The following is a 21,823-nucleotide window of genomic DNA, read 5'->3' as shown; positions in this document are numbered from 1 at the left end:
CTACATATTCCCAGCCGTGGAAATGCATAAACCTAGCCTTAGGAAGCAGCAAGTTGCACAAACTGCTGAAGGGATTTAAATGGGCCCTACAGTTTGTGCAAGGTTCCACATTTACCCCTTCCCCCCCCCCCCCCCCCCCCCCCCCAACCCAAGTGTTAGAGAAAGTCCCTGCTAGTCTTAGTGACTTCCCCTCTACCAAGATCCCCATGCAACTTGCAGGCCAAAAATGTAAATTTGCTACTCCTTTTTTAAGCCCTATCCCTTCCCACCCCACCTCCTTGCCCCCCAAAATCATAGAAGAAAGTTTTTTATGTTCTTATGTTAAATAAAATACAAATTTAGGGTTAACCCACCCCCAACTTCCTACTCCCATTCCCCCAAAAGCTTACTCCTTCAAAAGGTGATCTTCTGAGGAGAGGAGTGATCTTTTCTTGCTCCTACCCCATCAGCAACCAGTTCTGAAATGGCACTGGCTGATCACAGGAATTGCTTTGCATAAGTTCTATTACATAGGCCTCTTTGTGCACTTCCTGTGCTCCATCTCCTAAATGTGGCCCTAAAACTGTAAAACATCAGGTCTTGCATTTGGCATTTCAATGTTCTATCGCCTTAAAAAATGTAATTAAAAAACTAAAAACAGTAACCATCCACAAACGGATCTGTGACAACAGTGGCCACAGTGGTCTAATCGAAGGCATTGGTCAGAGAAGCCTGAGACTATTCTAGTTAGAGAGTTTGGAGATGAGAAACAGAGAGAGAAATCCATTCTCTCATCTCTCTGCAGAAGTTTTGAGAAGGGGAAAACCATGTCTTCTGTCACCTGTTTCTTCAGAGTTCTATAGTGGGTATAGAGGGCCACTAAGACAGTGTGTCTAGCTTTATATGCCCTGAAGGTAGTCCTTCACCCCTCAGAGGATCTATGCCAGGGTTTTAGAGGACTAAGCTGGAACTAAGCACTGGTACTGAGTGTGCTCTTCTAGTTTAATGATATACTTGGAAATAGGGAAAGACTTAATAGGAATGGCACCTAACATGGGGAATGTGTTGTGAGAGACCTGACATTGAGTATTTCCATTTTTGGTGAAAGGTAAAAAACAACCCCCCACAACATATACTTTTAAGATGCCTGCTATTTCTGCCATTTGGTATTGAAGATAAAGGAAATGCATAAGAAATCCTGAGGATGAAGGGTGTTCCATACATATCTGTTTTGTCATCTGCCATGTTGAGGGAATGTAACCAATCTTGTGCTTAGAAATGCAGAGTGTAAGGAACTGTGAATGCATAATCCCCTCTTGCCATGATGCAGCCTCATAGGTAGAATCCCAAGACCCACACCAACAACGGGTAAGTAAGGCTTGGCATGGGCCAGATTATGACTGAGTCCAAAAGTCTGTACAAAGACAAGGCTTGTGGCTGAAGCCAGGCAAGGACAAGCTTGATGGCTTGAGACAAGGCTGATGGCATGAAACAAGACTGAGAGCTGAAGCAGAGCTGAAGACTGTAGCAGTGCCACAGTCAAAGACTGAAGCAAAGCTGAAAGCTGAGAAGATAGAATCAGGATAGAGAGCTTGAACAAGACAAAAGACTGGAACCTGGAGGAGCAGGAACCAGGAAACATTTTTGTTGAGGCAACAAATCCAACTCCAGGCAGGCTAAGTAGTCTTGAGTAGTCTTGATGACATCATCATCAGGACAGATATCTGACTCTCCTTCCTACGTGCACCAAATTATGCACACCGATGAGCATGCAAGCCCTAACCGTCTCTTCACTGGGTCCTAATACCACATGTGTCAAAGCATCTAATGGTGGCTCCCTGCTGCATGGTTAACATCTGCCGCCGAGGAGTCTGGGAAGGCAGCTGGATTCTAACAGTACCCTCTCCTCAAGTCCCTCATCAAGCCTTTTCTCATTGGCTTCTGAGTAGACAAAGGTAATATTTTACCAACTGGGAGATCGGGGGTCCAGACCCAGGATCCAGACTGGACTGAAAAATCATTCAAAGCATAAGACTTAATTGAAGAAAAGGCTGAAAGCTTGGACAAGGACAGAGACCGGTCATGATCAATCGACAAAGGTTCTTTGGCAGGAGGACAATAGTTCAGAATTCACATAGGAACAGGATATACATTGATGTGGCAAAACCGGCACTTCAGATGAGGAGATTCGAAGAGAAGAGGCTGGAGGCAAAGATGAAATAATATAATGTTCTTGGCAGGATGGACCCCCATTGATCAATCTGTAAGGAAGTCCAGTTGATGAAGACTCAGCCAGGGTATTCCAAGTACAAGAGGGCTGGATGCTTTAGATAGTACATATAACTGAATGTTCTCTTGGTGAGACCCAATCTGCATCATGATGGGCAGGAAGCTGTAGTCACACACTCAGGTAGGAGTCCTCTGTAGATGGATGAAATGACACAGTGGGTGGTTAAGCTAGTAGGAGGGCAATCACATTGATGTAGCAGTGATTTTTGAATAAAATTGCCCCTGGCTCCGGAATCTATTAAAGCTTCAATCTGAACTGAGTGTTTTCCATAGGTAAGGCACACCAGAACCATTGGTAGCGGAGAGGAAGCAGAATGGTGCAAGGCTGCCTTGCTGATGAGACTTCTTACTGTCTCAGGGGGCACTGACAAACAAAATGATCTTGTGTGGCACAGTAGAAACAAAGATTTTGCGATCTTCACCTTTGTTTCCCATCAAGCAAAGGTTGGGCATTACCCAACTGCATGGGTTCTTCGAAGGCTGCCACCTTCGATGGTTCCAGGATGAATTGCAAAAGATTCGGAGGTCTGGGAACAGAGAGCGAGATCCACTGAGAGTTCTTTTTTACATGAGCCTGTTCCTGGAATCTCAGATCAATATGAATAGCCAAGGTAATGAGTGCTTTGAGGGACAGAGGAAGGTTCTGGGCTTAGGGCAGCTTTTATTCTCTCAGATAATCCCTGCCAAAAAATGGTGATTTGGCCATCTTCTCCCCAAATGAGTTCGGAAGCTAAGGTACGGAATTCTACCGCGTATGCATGAGCCACTCTTGCCGTGACACAGCCTTATAAATCGCGTCCTGAGACACACGCCAAGAGCAGGTGAGCGAGTCTTGGCACGGGCCAGACTATGAGTCCAAAAGTCTATACAAAGACCAGGCTTGTGGCTGAAGCCAGGAAAGGATAAGACTGACAGCTTGAGACAAGGCTAATGCCTTGAAACAAAGCTGAAAGCTGAAGCAGAGCTGAAGACTGTAGCAGAACCACAGGCAAAGACTGAGGTAAAGCTGAAGGGTTAGAAGACTGAACCAAGCTGCAGGACTTGAGCAAGACAGGGAGCAGGAACCAGGAGACCTTCTTGCTGAGGTAACAAATCCAACTCCAGGCTGGCTAAGTAGTCTTGAGCATGTGACATCTTCATCGGAGTGGGTACCCGACTCTCCCGCAAATGTGTGCCGAACTGTGCGCACTGATGCACATACACGTCCAAAGCATCTCTTTGCTGGGTCTTAGTATCTCACATGTCAGACCATCCTATGGCAGCTCCCTGCTGCATGGTGAATGTCTGCCGCCGAGGAGTCTAGGAAGGCAGCTGGATTCTAACACAGAGCAGACAGAGCGTGTCTGAGATTCAAGAGCAGCTTAAGGCAATCTGCTGCCTGAGGCAAGTAAAGAGATGGCTCCCCCACAAGATATCACGCTGGTCAAATCAGCAAAAAAACAAATAGGAAATTTCCCTTGGAGTCTATCCTTTTTGGTGATTTGAATTGCTGGGGAAGGGGGGAGGTGGGGTTAGGGTTCCCAGAGTACTAGTGTTATTTCTAGGAAGCTGACAACCTGTCACAGTCCCAGGAACTCTACTACCTGCCTCCCACCCTTTCCCACCATTTGCACTTTGGGAAGTGGAAGATGGGTGAATGGTGGGCGTCTGCATGTAACATACTCTATCGAAGCTGGGGCAAGGACATTGTGTACCCTAGGTGAACCTTATAGCCTTGTACCTTCACACACAATAAAAAGTATACATTTGTAATAGATTTTACATGAAAAAGGACATTCACTGTACAGTTCTGATGTAAAATATCACTTACAAAATGTTTATATTTACATGTGTAGAGATCATTTGGATCTCTACTAGGAACCAGTGTAGATTAAACCACTTTTGTTTTGAGAGGAATCATAATAACAGTATTGTGGGTATAGAGCTCCCCCATGTGGAAGAGAATATTTGGTATGTTTCTGGTACATAAAGCCATCTTAAGGTGTGGATTCTTCTGTTCCCTTCTTAGGGGCAACATGGTCAGAACTGTCACCTGTTTTTCTAATTCATTTAAGTTGTTGAATCTCCGTGGAGATTTTCACTTACCTTTAGATATGGGAGTTTTATTCCACCCTCCCTATCTATTCAACTTTTAAGTTCCTGAACCTTAAAGGGTAGAGGTCATCAGTATCCACAGAAGAGGTGACTTATAGCCATCCGAAGGAGAGAGGGGAAAAAAGATTTGGGATGGACTCCTTACAGGGAGATTTGGAGAAGAGGAGTAACAGGAGTATTATTCTAATACTGGAAGGGAGACGAAGAATATGCATGGTGCCACTCAGGTAATGTGAAGAAACTAAGGAGTTCACAGGAGAAAACTACATGAAGAGGTAAGAAATAAATGATTATGTAAAATGGATTTCGCCTTTAATACTTCCCCAACATTAGACGGGAAGTCAAAGGAATGGGAGAAATGTCAGATTAGAGACTGAATCAATTGACTTTATCATCTTAAACTTAAGCAAGACTGTGAGAAGTCACAAATTAATTTAAAAGCATTTGTAGCATCAAGAAGTGAACTAAACTGCTGTAAAGATAAAGAATATTTTTATCATTTCACAACATCTCAGTAAAAGTAGACTTGGAAACCAAAATCAGCTTCCAGTGTGCATTGTACTGCAAAGTGACTTGAACACTCATCTGTGCTGTATATAGTAAATGTAAACAAGGAATTGAGGTTTGCAATGCAAGGGGCCTTGAAATTAATCTTTCCTCCTGCTCAGGGAATCCAGATGTGTAAGACACTTTAACAATTTGGAAAGATTACCACCTGAAACTGTATTTGAGGTATGACCTCTGGTACTACTACCCAGGTATAACTAGCACAGGAGTTATACATGCACTGTTGTGGTACCAACCAGAAAACCCTACAAAAAAGCAAAGAAAGACATTTAGAATCTATATGGTATAAAGCCTATCATAAAATATGCTAGATGTGAGCTTGGCCCACAGAAAATGAGTAAACTGAATTACAATTACAATATAGTAAATCTTCCATACCAAAACAACACTAAATGCTAGTACTCAAACAGTAACAACTCTACCTATGAAAAGGCAACACTGCAAATATTACACCATGCCCTAAAACACTAATAGGAAAACATAAAAAGCCAGGCTAATATAGAACCCTATAGAAACTAGATGCTAACAGAATACCTCACCTCAGTCACACATGCAGAACATAGACAGACCTTCACTAATTATAGAATAAAGTGATGAAAAAATACAAATAGAAATGTGCAAAAACTGAACTGGAAACTGCAATAAGCCAGATTCTGAATGCAGTGCAACAATGGAAAAAAAACAGTAACATCACCATTCCTCCTAAAACATTAAACAATATACTCAAAAAATATAAAATATCAATCACAGCAAAAGCAAAACAACTAACCAATAGAACATTCAATAATTAAACTCATATGTAACCCCTGGGCTGAGGTACTCACTGAGAAGGCCACAGGTCACCCTGATCTCCAAGGGAAAATATAAATATCTTAAGCCCTTGGAGTTCAGATACATCTAATAACTCCCAATAATTACAACCAATAAGGATAAAAGAAATTCCCAACTCTCCCACCTGGGAACTTTTGATGTCCAGTCACCTAAACCTTTTTTTTTTATTTTCAGTCTATCCGATTTTCAGTCGATTTTCAGTCTATCCGAAGGGCACATTTGTATTTGTCTCTACTAGTACTCCTTTCCCCTTCTGATTGTTCCCAAGGTATGCCTTCTTTCTGTGGGGGTGAAGGCAGACCTCCTTGGGCCAGGTGGTGGTGTGAGTTTCCCCTTAAGTGTGTGTATTACTGTCACTCTTTTTCAGTGTCCTGTGAGGCTGTGCTGCAGGGTGTTCAAAATAAATTTACTGATTTATTCTTTATTGCTTTTTTATGCAATTTACAAAGAAAAACTTTGCTCAGAAATTCTGTAACATATTTTCTCCCAACATATACATTGACAAAAAGCATCATCCATTATTTAGACCACAATCTTATTTCAGGAAAATAGGGGGTAGAAAAACAGAAAATCTTGGGAGTCAATTTAAAGGAAAAAAATTTCAAATGAAATAGCTTAACATGCTAGCTAATATTTAACCTCTTCATCATCAGCCTGATTTAAATTTTAACCCGGTTCCTCATAAGGAGAGGAGGCTATAAATGCCCTCTTTCTAGAATCTATAAATACCCTGAGCTGTTCCGGGGCATAAAATATATACACATCTCGATTTAAGGTAACAACCCCTTTACAGGGGTATCTTAGAAGAAACGTAGCCCCTATTGTATTTAACTCCTGTCTCATAGAAAGAAAGGCCTTCCTCCTCTCCTGCTTTATCTTCGATAAGTCTGGGAATATTTGGATCCTTTGACCCATGAAACTCTCACTCATATGTTGAAAATAGAATTTCATTAACAAACTAACATCAGTTTCAGTGATTAAAGAAACCAGTAAAGTCGCTCTCTCATATATTTCTATAGAGGATTCCAAGATATCGGTCAGATTACTTACATCAAATTGTGGCTGATTACATTCCCTATTTCTATTAAATGGGAGGAAATAGGCCTTATTTATAGATGGAATCTGATCAGATGGAATTCTTAGTATTTCTGTTATATATCTCCTCAAAGTCACTCGGGGTTGTTCCCCGATTATTTTTGGGAAATTCAAGAGTCTTAAATTCAATCTCCTCAGTCTATTTTCAATGAGTTCATGTACTGTCCATTATACAATCTGTGCTTTAGCTAGAGAAATTACACTTGGAACTTTGCATCCTCTTTCTCTCTGTAGTTTTCCTTTACCTCAAACTCTGCGAATGTCACTAGCTACTCTTGTGCTGAGTGTGTAAGTGGCCCCAGTCATGCAGGAAACTCCTATTTTATTTATTTTTATATTCCATTTTTGGCACTTCAAAGCAGATTATATTCGGGTACTGGAGGTATTTCCCTATCCCCAGAGGGCTTAAAATCTAATTTTGTACCTGAGGCAATGGAGGGTAAAGTGACTTGCCCAAGGTCATAAGAAGTGACATGGGAATTGAACCCTGGTTTCTGTGGATCATAGACTGCTGCTCTAACCACTAGGCTACCCCTCCATAAATCATAGAAAAAAAAATCCTACCTTAGGTCCAGATGTCCAGTTCTTTCTTCTCCCCAACCTGTGGCCTGTGTCCCAGGGGCAGAGATCAAGTTGTGAGTCTCCAAGATCTTTACCTTCTTCTCTCCCAGCCTCTGATGAATATGATCTCTTTGGGGGAGAGATCTGAATATGAAGAAAGGAAAATGGCTATCCCAACCCAGCTTTCCCGTGAGGAGGGGTAAATCAAAAACCTCCTCAAAACACAAAATAGGCAAAATTCTTTAATGTCAAAAAAACATCTCACTCTGCAGTGATGCTGTCACTGCTGCTCCTTCTCTGGACTAGAAGGGGAAACACACGATCTTCAGCCCCTGGCCTTTGGATTCAGGGGATGACCTTCATCAAAGGGTGCAGGGTTTTGCACCAGCAATTTCAAAAAGTAACAAAAGAGGCAAACCCCAACAGGCAGGAACTACACTGAAGGGATCTCTTTGCAACCAAAAATACCCAGTCAGGATGATAGGCCTGATACTCCAAAGGCTAACTCAAACTGACCACACCGACTAAGCCATTAACCCCCCCATCCCCCCAAGTGGACCAAGGAGTTACCACTCAAAGAAAGCCTCAAGGGGAGGTGATACACAGGAATGGTATTCTCCACCAGCTGTTGCCTGTCAGGACAGGATCTAGGGCCATCTAGTGCATGACTCGCGCACACACACATACTTTTCTCCTCTCTGGAACACACAAGCTGAAACAGACGCCACCTTCAGCCCGTACAGTAGATGGGACTACTTCTCCTTTCTCTTGGGACATGGGCTGATTCTGCTTCTGCTCCTCCGCCTTTCTTCTGGCCACGTGGGCCAACACTGTTCCTTCTGGCTGCAACATTAGAGCCTCTTTTTTCCAACCCACATAGGCCCATACAACACAGTTTCCTCATCTGAGCCCATGTGGGCAGGAAGACCAAGAGCCACAATCCATGCAGTCCTGCCACTGTGGTGCCACCTCCGAAACTATGGCGCTCCAGGCTGCTGCCTATTCTCCCTAATTCTTCTACAGGTCCTGCACTCTCTTCCACTAACACTTGCACCCCTCCCCACAAGCATTCTTGCTCCCTCTCTACTTACTACCCTTTTCCCCACACACCCCTCTTCCACCTCACTCATATCACCTTCCCTTTTCTTCTTTGCCCTCCCCTCCCTCTTCCCTATCACTCACTCACCCTCTTTCCTCCCCTCTCATCAGTTCTCTTCCATTTCCTTTCCTTTCCTTCCCTACCCCTCACCCTTTCCCTCCCCTTCCACCCCATTAAACTCTTTCTTTCCATCCCCTCCTGCTCACTCCCCTCCCATTCATTCTGCTTCTCTTCCTTCTCACTCACACCTTCTCTTTTCCCTTCCCTCCCACTGGCATCTCCTCCTTTCCTTTCTCTTTCTCTCACTCTCCCCACTTCCTTTCCCTCTCACTAACCCCTCTACTCACTCACAACCCCTCCCTTCTCTCTCACACACTCACCCACCATTCCTCTTCCTCCCTTCCCTTCTCACTCAGTCCCCTCCCCTTCCAATCCCTTTCAGTCTCAGTTCAGCTCCCCTTCCCTTCCTTTTTCTCCTCTCCCTTCTCAGTGAGTAGAAAGGAGAAAGTTCTCACTCACCTCACTCCCCTCCCCTTCTCTTCCCTTCTCCTTCTCCTCCACACAGAGCTTTTCTTCCTGCCTTCAAGGAGTGGGAACTCCACATGCATTTCATCTTTGGTGCCATCATGATTTACCCTTTCCTGTTTGCTGGGGCTGGGAACCCACAGGTACTTCAATGAAACTGTGCTGCCGTGGTTATTTTCTTCTACCTGTTGGAGGTTGGAAACTTGTTGGCACATCATCAAAATCATTCCATCGCAGTTCTTTGCTTCTGCCCATGGGAGGAGGGAATCCTGAGGGCACATCATAAAACTGTGCCACTGCAGCTCTTTTCTTCTGCCTATGGGGTTTCCACCCCTATGGGCACTTCGTTAAATCAGTGCCGCCACATTTTTTTTCTTCCCGCCCTCTAGGGTTGGGAAACCCACAGGTACATCATCAAACCTATGCCACTGGTGTTGGGTCTGGAAGCAGGATGAGGCAGCTGTGGCAGGAGTGTTTTAGGAAGTACTTTTTGCTACCCCAAAAGTTTGTCATCGGAGGCAGCCACCTCACCCTGCCTAATGTTAGAACCAACCCTGCACTAATCCCTATTACTGTATATTAAAATCAGAATGGTTTATCCATGCTTGATTAATCCAAATATTTGAATACTGTATGTGAAAAGCCTTACTCTTAACCTTATAAATTCATTCATGGTAAATCTATGTTGGAAGTGAGCCAAAATTTCAGTTCATAAACATATATAGATAAACTCAGTCTGATTGTAATGTGTATATATTCTACTTGTGTCAGTACCAGGCTCCAACAGGAGCTGTTTTCTTCTAGTATGGATCTTATTTGCTAAAACTGTGTTTAATTTGTACACTGTTTTGCAGCACAGTGGTATCATGGATGAAAACAGATTTGTAGCTGTTACGAGCACGGTCGCAGCAAAAATCTTCAACTTGTATCCCAAAAAAGGAAGAATAGCCAAGGGCTCTGATGCTGACATTGTCATCTGGGACCCAGAAGCTACAAGGTACAGTGTGACAAGTAAAAATGCAATGATTACATTATAGTGAGGGAATCAGAATGCAATTTTTCTGTGCAGAAGTAAAATGTTACCTGCGATTTTTATATGAGTAAAACCAAGGAGGTGTTATTCAAGAAAATTATCTAAAGTCTGAAAAATGATTCAAAAAGTGTTTCATCTTTATTCAAATGAATTTAAAGCAACAAAATGAGATGAAATGATGGCTAGGAGAAGGAGATGCTAGGAGAAACTCTCTGAGACTTAAAAAAAGATTAACTTTTGTATTTGGTACTGGTAAAGGGCTGCTTCTAATCTTCTCTGTGCTGAAGTATTCTCACCCACTGTGCCAGGAAGAGAGGCAGTACACTACTGCTGATTTTGATGTTTTTTCTTCACTGGGGGAGGGACAGGGTGGGAGACAGTATTCATATTGCAGTTGCAGCAGTCCTAGTGATTTGTTTGCTCTGGACAGTAAGGTGAGCACAGCATACTCAGAGACTAAAGACAAGATTTTTGTCAGGCTGCCGGTCTTTTTTGTCTGTTAATGTTTAACAGTATTTCTGTGCATGAAGTCAGCCTGCAGTACTGCAGTATATATGTGTCTGTGTGTATGTATGTGTGCATGTATGACACAGTTCTCCATACAGTTAGTAGGTACTATAAGTGGTAATACAGTTACAAGAAATTAATTTGTAATATCCAAATCCCCAGTAGGCAGTGTACTTCAGAAAATTCTACTATGTCAGGAAAATAGAGAAGAGGGGTCTCATGGGAGAATTGGCAGCTTTGGCAAGGCAGCAATAAAAAAAGAACAGTACATAAATTAAAGAGAGTCTTATTTAGATCCAGAATGGTAGGAGAGGAGTAGCTCAATGCAGAAGAAACTTCAATTTGGAGAGCATGTGCCACTACCACCTATTCTTCTCCCTCTTGTTTTTGAGGGAAAAGATGGAAGAGTCATTTAAGATTAATATTAGTAGAGCAGGGGTAGTAGAAGTACAATGCTCAAAACAAACAGCATGCTTCTCTTTGATTCCAACTTCTGAGGAAGTGAAATAGTATTTGCACCAACTAATTCAGAGGAAGAATCTTGTCTGGGATTCTCTGAATCAGAAGATATTGAAAAGCTAGTAGCCGAAGAGAATTTGGGAAGTTTAGTCAGTAGCATCTTAGCCTCCAGTTCAGTGATAGGGGAGAGAAATGATACTGACAATGTTGAGGTCAACTCCCAAGAAGAGCAGGCAGCACAAATAAGGAACATGAGTGATTCTCCTGGCATTTTTCCTCAGAATCCACCCCCTACTTCTCCAGTGGCAGCCTGAACCCCTAAGGATGCAGAAAAGGAATCACAAAATAAATTCCTGATCTGGAAACACTTTAAAGTGAAGGGCCTGTGTATTGCTCAGTGTATTCACTGCAGGAAGGATATCAATCAAAGAAAGAGAGTGGGGCATCTCACAAATGCTAGTATGCACTATGCAGCATCACCTGCAGAAGCAGTCCCACTGTCATTGGCATCAGAAGATGGTGGCACTACTAACCTGGGGACCCATTCTGCCACTGCAAATAAAAGCCATAGGAAAGGAATTGAAAAGGGAAAGACTTTTCCACAAGCTGATCCCATGGCCCCTTCTAGCAGTCTGGTGGCAGGCCAGTAGTCCTCAGGCATGCAACCAAAGTGGCAACCCACCATAGAGGAAATATGGTGTTGTTCCATAGTACCATCCTGGGGCAAGAGGCAGGCAGCATCTAAATTGTAATGAGGAATATTGGGGAAATGATTGCCTTTGATAACAAGCCCCTGAAGGTAGTGAAGAAGAAGAGCTTTAAGCATGTGCTGCATGTATTAACCACCAATTACAAAGTGCCCTCCAGGACTACATTTAGTAGGAAGGTCATCCCCATCCTGTACAACCTTTGCCATAGTTGCATACAGGCACAGCTGGCTAAGGCAGAAGGGAGTAGTATGCATTTCACCAGCAATATTTGGACCAGCATGAATGTTATGCACCCTTACCTCTCCATGGCACACTAGTGGGACCTGGTTTAGACAGGGGCTGGTAGCATCTTTTGCGGGGATGGAGCATCAGAGTGCAGGAGGACTTTGAGGCACACCCTGTTGATGCATAGCCTCCATACCTTTTGCAATATGTTTTCAACCATAAGAAAGATGCTAGAGGGTTGACGGCTAGACCAGAGAGGCAGGAGTCTTCGCACAAGTTTTTTTTTTTGTGACAGACAGTGGTGCAAATATGGTAAAGACCATGGAAGATGGGGGCTTTCAGGTTATCCATTGCTTTGCAAACTTGCTGCACCTGGCAATGAGGGATGCCCTGGGACTGGGGCCCAACGATGATGGGAAATCCATTCCTGAAAAACCTGATAGAGAAGAGCAGGAAAATAGCTTGGCATTTTCATAGAAGCATGAAGGCAAGGCAGCTTCTCTGTGAGAGCCATGAAGAATATTTGATGCCTCATAGGTATCTGATTCAAGTTGTTGATACCCACTGGAATTCCATCTATATGATGCTGCAGAGGACAGTGGAGCAGCAGACACCCCTTTGTGATCTGTGTCTGTAAACAGAGATAGGTGTGCATTGGCCCCTGGGGCATTATGATTGGGTAGTGATACAACTTATTTAGCCCTTCAAGAATGACATTGAGGATCTAGGTTCCAGAAACATCAATCTAGGCAGGGTCATCCCTACAGTAAATATTCTGAAGGAAAGAGAGAATGGAGGCAGAGGTGTTACAGTTTCTGGTCTGTTTGCAGCAGCAGGTGAAAGAGAGACTGAAACCTCTCACACAAAACAGTACATACATGCTTGCTACACTTTGTGACCCATGGGTTAAAGGCAGTCTCACCCGCCAGTTCAAGCATCTGACATTCATGAAAGAGATCCTGGTAGCTAGGATGTGTGAACAGGAGTGTAAGAGGCTTGAGGCACAGTGGGGAATGTAGCACAGGAAAGAGTAGCCACTTACAGAGTAGTGCAAGAAGGAGCACAACCCTGTCAGGCAGGCATCCACCCTACTTCAATATGCCAAAGTTACACTGCCTGTAAGAATCATATCTCCTGACCCAGGGCATAATAAAGCAATTGGCAAGAGAGACCCTTGACCCACCCCAAGAAAGAAAACCCCAGCACAAATTTCTGTGAAATGCTATCTTACAGAGCCCATCAGGGACATGGAAACAAATGTGCTGGCATATTGGGTGTGCAAGTCTGCAGTCTAGTCAGACCTAGCCAAGGTGGCTCAGAATTATATTTGCTGGCCACCAATCAGCATGCCCAGTAGATGTGTCTTCTCAATGACAGGGAACTTTGTGAGTCCTCATCACTCAAAACTGACACCAGAGTTGATAAAAATAAGCTGGTCTTTTAGAAAATCAATCTGCCTTTGCTTGGGTTTAATAGAATGTCCATGTGAGTGGCAAGATGACTGAAGTTCCTTAAAGGCCTGGCTGCCACTCTGCCAACTTTCCATTCCCTTATATGATACCTTAGAGGACTTGCTGCCACATAGCTACCTGCCATGCCCCTGATATTTTTTATTTTATTTAGATTTTATTTAGATTTATATTCCACTTTTCACATTTTTTCAGCGCTTCAAAGTGATATATACCACCTTAAAGATCTTACCACTCTTCTCCTTATCTGCTATGCCCCAGATGTACTACCTTAGGTGTCTTGCTTCTACCACTCTTCCTACCTGTTATTCCCCAGAAGTACCACTTTAGGGGGTCTTGCTGCCACATGCCTACCTGCTATGCCCCTTATATACCTTCTTAGGGGTCTTGCTGCTACTCCTCTACCTACCTAACATGCCCCAGATGTACCACTTGCTGTGACATGCTCATCTGTGGTGGGAGTCTTTCTGCTACCACTCTACCTAGCTTCCATATCCTAGATGTACCACCTTAGGGGTCTTTTTACCAATCTAGCTAACTGCCATGCCCCTTATATACTACCTTAAAGGTCTTGCTTCTACCACTCTGCCTATCTGCTATGCACCAGATGACCACTTTAGAAGATCTTGCTGGCACATGCCTACCTGCTATGTCTCATATGTACCACCTTAGGGGTCTTGCTGCTACCACTCTGCCTACTTGCTGTGCCTATTATGGACTAGTATAGGAGTTTTAGTGCCTCCCTGTTGTTTGCTTTTTATATCTCAGTCTAGTTGTCCCATCCTGTTTGTTTGTTTGTTTGTTGGTTATACTGGGGTGTTTTGTCTCCAGATAAAAATTTTGATAAAAGAAAAAATTCAAGTTTATTCTCCCACCACATTTCTTTTCTAGTTCTCTAACTTACTGTTTTGTTGTTCATTTCTAAGATCCCAGCCTAGTTCTCCCACCCTTCTTCTTTCTTGGTTATACTGGAGTGTTTTGCCCCCCAAGTTCTTAGTCAGAAGGAAGAAATGCAGGTACATGAGAAAAGATACTCAGGAAAGACCTTTTACATGTTCTGAATGTGGTAAGAATTTCATTAGGAAGAGAGAATTAATGCAACACTAGATAATCAACAAAGGGAAGAGACTTTGTTCAGCTAAAGAATATGGGAAGATCTTTCTTAATAAAGCAAACTTTACAAATTATCGGGAAAGCTACACTGATAGACCATTTACGTATTCTGATTGTGATAAAAGTTTCAATCAGAAAGAAAATTTCACAAAAAAACCAAAATTCCAACCAGCAGCAAGATCAATTTCAAGTAGGAAATATAATAAAAGCTTATGTCACTAAAGTGATACTTATGACAGATCATTCTCTTGTTCTAAATATAACAAATGACAAGAGCTTCAACAGAAAAACAGACATCTTCCATGCTGCTCTGCCTTGCTGCTATACCTCTCATGCTATACTTTGGGGGTCTGTCTGCCATTCAGCCTTGCTGCCACACCCAGATTTGAAACCTTGGGGTTCTTTCTGCCACTGTGACTTTCTGCCATTTACCATACTCTACAGTTTGAAGTGTTCTTGCCATGGTGACTTGGTGTGTTGATGTCATGCTTTATTTCTTTATCAATGCCTTCAAATTTTCCTGAAACCCCTTCTACTTCATTCCACTTTTCTAGTACCTTAGGATGTTGATTCCACTCTTGGTGCCATTTTAACATAGTAATGATGGCAGCAAATGAACACATGATCCATCTAGTCTGCCCAGCAATTTGCTTATGTTAGTAACATATGCTCCATGCAGATAACACTCATGCTTTCTTTCAAGGGTAGTAATGGCCACTCCATGCAGGTTAACCCCATGTGTTCTGTTAACAGTAGGAACTGCTGCTCTGTACAAATTACCCCATGCAGAAATGTTATACGATCCCTGTCTTTAAATCTTTAGGGATCCACAGTATTTGTTCCATGTTCTTTTGAATTAATTAACTGTTCTCGTATTCACCACCTATTCTGGGAAGGCATTCCAGGCATCCACCATGCTTTCTGTGAAGAAATATTTCCTGATATTGGTTCTTAGTCTTCCCCTCCCTGGAGTTTCAAATCATGACCCCTAGTTCTACTCTTTCCTTTCCAGTGGAAAAGTTTTGAAATTTGTGCATTGTTGATACCTGTCAGGTATCTGAAGGTCTATATCAAATCTCTCCTGCACCTCCTCTCTTCCAGGGTATACATATTTAGATCCTTCAACCTCTCCTCATACCTGACAAAATTTTGGTTGCCTTCCTCTGGACAGTTTCCATCCTGTCTCCAGAACTGAACACAGTACTCCAGGTGATGCCTCACCAAGGATCTGTCAAGGGCATTATCACTTCCCTTTTCCTGCTAGTTATACCTCTCTCTATTCAGCCTAGCATCTTTCTTGCTTTAGCTACCGCCTTGTTATATTGCTTTGCCACCTTCAGATCACCAAACACAATCACCCCAAGGTCCCTCTTCTGGTCCATGCAAGATAGTCTCTCACCCCCCCCCCATCACATACAGCTCTTTTGTATTTCCACACCCCAGGTGCATGACTCTGCACTTCTTGGCATTGAATTGCAGCTGCCAAATCTTAGACTACTTTTCCATTTTTCTTAAAACTCTTTTCATTCTCTGTACTCCTCATGCTGCCTTCAAAGGTTCATGCCACTATTGTTAGTGTCTTCCTTTGAGGCCTTGAGCTGTTATTCCCCCTCTTGCTTCTGCTTTGTTCCTTTGATAGTACCTTGGAGAATTCCTGCCATTGCTCTTTACAGTGTCTTAGGCTATTCATGCCACTTTTGGTGCCAGGTTGACATAGTCTTGATGCGTTGCCATACTTTCACCCTTCTGATGATGTCTACCCACCAGTTTTATTAGAACTAATAAGAAAACCCAAATTTTGGAGCCAAAAATAGGCTGCAGTGCTTCCCCCATAAATTTTAATGATAAACAAATGAAGGAATAAAATGAAAAAAAAAAGTTTATGTTTTAAACTATTGAACTGAATGGAGATGCCCTGCAAAATGAATGAAGAATTGAAAAAAAATGTTTCCTATGCACATCCTTATTCAGGGATATACATTGAGTTGGTTCAGTTAATTTTTGAAAGAAAGAAATAAAAAAATAATGTTGGGGAGCAATTTCTCATATTCTTAGGAATTAGAATGAAGAGTACCCAAGGAGCTTTCTATTCTATTTAACATATATGTCCAACTGGAACACTTTTTGATTAAGAAAGCTGGTTTCAAGACTCTTTATGTATTCAGATGATGTGCAAATTTATTCCAAAATTGATCAGACTCACTAAGATTTCATGGCAAAAATCAATGTCTATTGTCTTTTAATATCTTAATGCTTAAATTCTAATCAATTAACACAAAATGAAAATAAAACCGATGAGGAGACAGGCACTGGAGTTGTAGAGGTACTTGGTACTGGCTTCACCAGTGTGTCAACAAGCACTGGAGCAGCAGAGACACCCAGAATTGGATTCATGATGTAGAAACTGGAACTGGAGCTGTCGAGACAGCAGAGCTGGATTCACTGGTGCAGAGACAGACGCTAGAGCTGTAGCAACAGCTGCTAATGACTTCACTGGTATGGAGACAGCACAGAAGCTGTAGAGACAGCTGTTGCTGACTTCACCAGTTGTAGGAACTGGAGCTAGAGCTATAGACATACCTGGGAACATTTGACTTCCAGTCACACTGAGATTACCATGGAATAGCAGGGGAAGGGTGGGTATGGTTATGCATCCCCATTGGCTGTCTCCTTACTGTCTCTTTAGAAGGAGACAGCCAATGGGAATGCAGAACCATACCTCTAGCTAAGGAATTGCTCCCCAATTGACACTTTTTAACTTATTGGTAACATTTTTTGTTAGTGCGCACTAACTTTAGTACTATCATCCAGTTAGTGTGCCTAAGTCCTAATAGGGCACATTAACTCCAAAATTAGAAAACTAGGTAATGCGCATTAACGGGACTTAATGCACACTAACATGAAATTAGGGCGCACTAAACCCCATTAGTGTGCACTAACACTGAAATGAGGGAAACACGAAATAAATATCTTCCGAACCGTTGTAAAAACTAAATTTGACAGATAACGAACCAAAACGAAAACGACACGAAAAGAAAATCTGTGCACATACTAATGGTTAGAAGTATAGTCCCAATTACTGAACAGAATTTATTTATTTATTTAAAATCTTTTATATACCGTCGTTTAGTAATGCACCATCACAACGGTTTACATATAGGCACATATTAGTTTGGTTACAAAGGTATCTACAAACGTGCCATTACAATGTCGGTACATGCTTATATAAAATAAGGTATAAGATAGGTGGCATGGATCTAGTCCATGTATATGATTAAAAGGGTAATCATACAAGAGTTGTGCTTAAACTGGAGTTCTCTAACATAATTATTGAGTATAAAATGAAAAAATGTGGGACCACGCATCTAGGTAACCTTGTTCTGTGTTTTTCATTCTCTGTTCTCATTGTGAAATGCTTTTCTGAATAGCCAGGTTTTTAAACTTTTTTTGAACTTCTTATACCTCTTATACCTCTCCTGTAGTCTTCCTAGCAGTACCAGATTAGCACTCTCTTCCCAAGTGTAACACACCAGGGTCAGTAGTGAAAATACTCATAAATGACAACTTCAAAACTCCTCCTTTCTGATAATGGATGTGAATTCATTCCTCTGCGATGACAATTTTCCTCAGGTCCATTCTAGGTGAAAGAGACTTCTTCTTCTGAATAAGCAAAATCTGAACTCCTGGGCCCTAAGGTTCTCAGTCCATAAAACACAAACAGGAAAATCTTCCTCAAAAGAGAAAGCAAAATGAGAGAAAGGGAAGGATGGAAATCTTCCTTCTCCAATAATGAAAAGTTTCCAAAACTCTGGACCAAAAATCTCTCCCATCTCTCTTCACCCAGGTGTCTGTGAAGAAGACCCTTATAGTCCTTTCCCCAAAATATAATGACAAGTGGGACTGCACAAGCAGGGCAACCCAGGAAAAATTTAACTAAGGAATCTAACTAAAACCCAACTAAAAGCCCACACAGTTGGATGATGTCAGAAGTTTATAAAGACTAAGCACCCCCATCTGCTTTTCCCATAGGGTGCTCAAACCCCAGTCTCTACTGAATAATCTTGCTGTACCACCCCATGATATTAGTTCACGCCTTCTGGTAAGGAAACCAAGGGTTCTTTAAATCAGTACAGCCTGAAATGGATTGTTTGGATTTGCTGACACAGCCTGAATTGTAGTCTTTATGTGATGGTGGCTTCACACTCTGACTAAATTTCCCCTGGTGACATCTCTTGGGATATTTACATTTTTTATATCTTCCTCATGATGAATCCTTCCCCTTTTTGTGGGATGGGTCTTTCCCTTTATTTACTGGGTGAGCATGCACAGAGCAAGCTCTCAAAGAGAAAAAGGTATATTTTTGAGGAGTTTTCCTGGCAGGCCTCATGGTTCACTCAGTTGAGAGGGTTTTGTGGAGAAAGTGAGATTTTTTGGAGATTTTGACCAGTTCCTTAAAGAAGGGCTAGTACACCCTTGCTGGAATGTCTGGATTTCTCAGTTGCTTCAACCCTGCAGTCATTTAACAGTGGGGCAGAGACTACTGGACAAAAAGAGTTTTGGTATCCAGTTTGAAGCAAGGAAGGTTTTTGCAATTATTGCCCCGTTGGTTATGATTCTAAACGAGGAGAATGTTCCCACCCTTCACGTTCGGACATTGGTTCGGATCGGAGGAGAACAGTTAAGAGGAGGTGCACTACGGACAAAGAAACTGCAGCCCTTGGAATTATTGTGCGTCTTATGTTAATGATCTTTTCTGTTTTGGCATGTATTCTGTTTTTTAAGTTGAAGTAACACTATTTTTGTTGAACACCACTACTGGATTGAGGGCTGTGTTTTTCCTTGAGGCCTCAACTCATTGAGATCCTTCCTTCTGTGAGTACTTATTGAACTGTGGGTTACAGAGTGGCTGAAAATGTCTGACAGTATTTTGTATCCCCACCACTGCATCTAGGGCCCTGAAGATCATAACTCCTCCCTGCAGGTGGAACCTCGGCACCCAGGGCTGGAAGTCTAATATGTGAGAGTATGAGAGAAAGAAATGAGTTCCAGGAGGGTGAACTTAAGCCCTGGGACTTTCTGTAGTCCCTGTATTAGGGACCCTAAACCCAAGAGAGGGTTACATTTGGATTTGCTGGCACAGCTTGGAGTAACTTCTTTGGAATTGCTGGTACAGACTGGACTGGACTTGCCAGAGGAGCTTACTGCTATGGGTCAAGAGCCCAGTCTGTAAAACTGCAAGTATGAAGTCATGCATGACCCTGGCTCTGTGCATCTCATCCCTCCATGGGGGATGATCATGGCCTAGAGACCTAGCCAGGGTTTGTTCCTGTGTTTCACATAGATCTTTTCACAGGCAATAGAAAAGAACTCACAACATTCATTCCTTAAACTGTCAGCCTTTTTGGAAGGCAGCATATGTGGCTCTGAAAACTATATGTGGCTCTGGGCCTGTGACCCTTGACATGCTTTCATAAGGTTTTTTATACTGTTGTAAACTCTGGGCCATTGGGCTCCCCTTCAGCTTAGCCTCAGGCTTAAGCTGGTCCAAACTGTCAGAATTATCAGGGCTTGACTATCAGGGACCGCACCAGACAGGGGGTGCAAATCTGGAAAGGCTAGACCCAAGGCATAACGGTGGAGCCCAGGGGCTGGTCAGGAGCCATGAAAGAAATGTGGAGCAGGAATACTGGAGCCAGATTGCAAGTCAGAACACTGAAACAGAGCCTGAATCAGAAGCCAGACAAACAGAGCTTTCTCAGGGCAGTTGCCAAGAAATTTGTTGGATCGGCAACTGTGTGCCTTACAGAAGTTCCTTATATATTGGTTTTAATTTGGGGCAGACACAGTGCTGGTCCAGTAGGAAACCTACAGGGGTGTGCCTAGCTCTCCCAAGTTTATTTCCCTACAGTCTGCAAGATGGTAAACCTTTCACTTTTAGAGGGGAACTTTCCATTGGTATTGAAATAGGCATCTATTCGTCCTTTGCTAAAAAAAAAAAATCCAGATTTTGATGTTCCAGGTTTTTCCAACTACCGCCCAATGTCCTTGCTGCCATTCCTGGCTAAGATGGTTGAATCTATGGTTCTGTCTCAACTGAATCCATTTCTGCGAGATAATGCATTGTTAATTCAAATTCAATTTGGATTTAGCAAGCAGCTGAGTATTGAGATCCTTCTTCTCTCCTGCTTAGTTACTTTCAGAAAATAATTTGATAGAGCTCAGAGCTTCATACTAATCTGCCTGGATATTTTGGTGGCATTTGATGTGGTCAGGCATGAGGTTCCTCTCTACCGATTACATGAATGTGGGATCGGTGGTATAGTCTTGGACTGCTTTATCTCCTATCTGACTGCCAGATTCTGGCGGGGATCCATTACAGGTAATCATTCATCATGGCATACTGCAAAACCTTGTGTCCCTCAAGGCTGAGCCCTCTCAGACACATGAGAGGCTTCTAAGAAAACTAAAAAGTCATGGGATGATAGGTGATGTCCTTCTGTGGATTGCAAACTGGCTAAAAGACCTGAAACAGAGAATAGGATTAAATGGTCAGTTATCTCAGTGGAAAAAGGTAAACCATGGGGAGCCTTAGGAATACCTCAAGTGTTCTTGGATCAGTGCTTTTCAATATATTTATAAATGATTTGGAAAGGGGTACAGTGAGTGACATAATCAATTTTGCAGATGACACAAAATTATTCAGAATAGTAAAATCACAAGTGGCTTGTGCTAAATTACAGGAGGACCTTGCTAGACAGGAAGATTGGATGTCCAAATGGCAGATGAAATTTAATGTGGACAAGGGCAAAGTGAAGCACATAGGGAAAAATAACTCATGCTGTGTTATACAATTTTAGGTTCCATATTAGAACTTACCACCTAGGATAAACACCTAGGCATCATAGTGGATAAAACAATGAAATCATCGGCAAGCATAATGTTAGGCATTATTAAGAATAAAATGGAGAATGTCATAATGCCTCTGTATCACTCCATAATGAGACTGCACCTTAAATACTGTGTACAATTCTGGTCTCCAGAACTAAAAAAAAAACTATAGTTGCACTGGAGAAGGTACAGAGAATGGCAACCAAAGTGATAAAGCACATGGAACGGCTTCCCTATGAAGAAAGGCTAAAGAGGTTAGGGCTGTTCAGCTTGGAGAAGAGACAGCTGAAGGGGGATATGACAGAGATCTATAAAATCATGAAAGGACTTGAATGGGTAAATGTGAATTGATTATTTACTCTTCCAGATAAATCAAGGA

General features: G+C 42.4%; 1 protein-coding gene across 2 annotated transcripts in view; it reads left to right on the top strand.

The window, feature by feature from the left end:
- Window positions 1–21,823, top strand: part of DPYS (dihydropyrimidinase) — a 118,883-nt gene that overhangs the window by 81,921 nt on the left and 15,139 nt on the right. For both annotated transcript variants that reach the window (XM_029591860.1, XM_029591863.1), the window contains exon 7: window positions 9,895–10,037. In XM_029591860.1, the coding sequence (XP_029447720.1) occupies window positions 9,895–10,037 (143 nt within the window). The remainder of the gene's footprint in view (window positions 1–9,894; window positions 10,038–21,823) is intronic.

The sequence above is a fragment of the Rhinatrema bivittatum genome, chromosome 2 (assembly GCF_901001135.1).
Source record: "Rhinatrema bivittatum chromosome 2, aRhiBiv1.1, whole genome shotgun sequence".
NCBI lineage: Eukaryota > Metazoa > Chordata > Amphibia > Gymnophiona > Rhinatrematidae > Rhinatrema > Rhinatrema bivittatum.
Note: the sequence above shows the minus strand (reverse complement) of the source record. Positions and strands in the feature narration are given on the sequence as shown.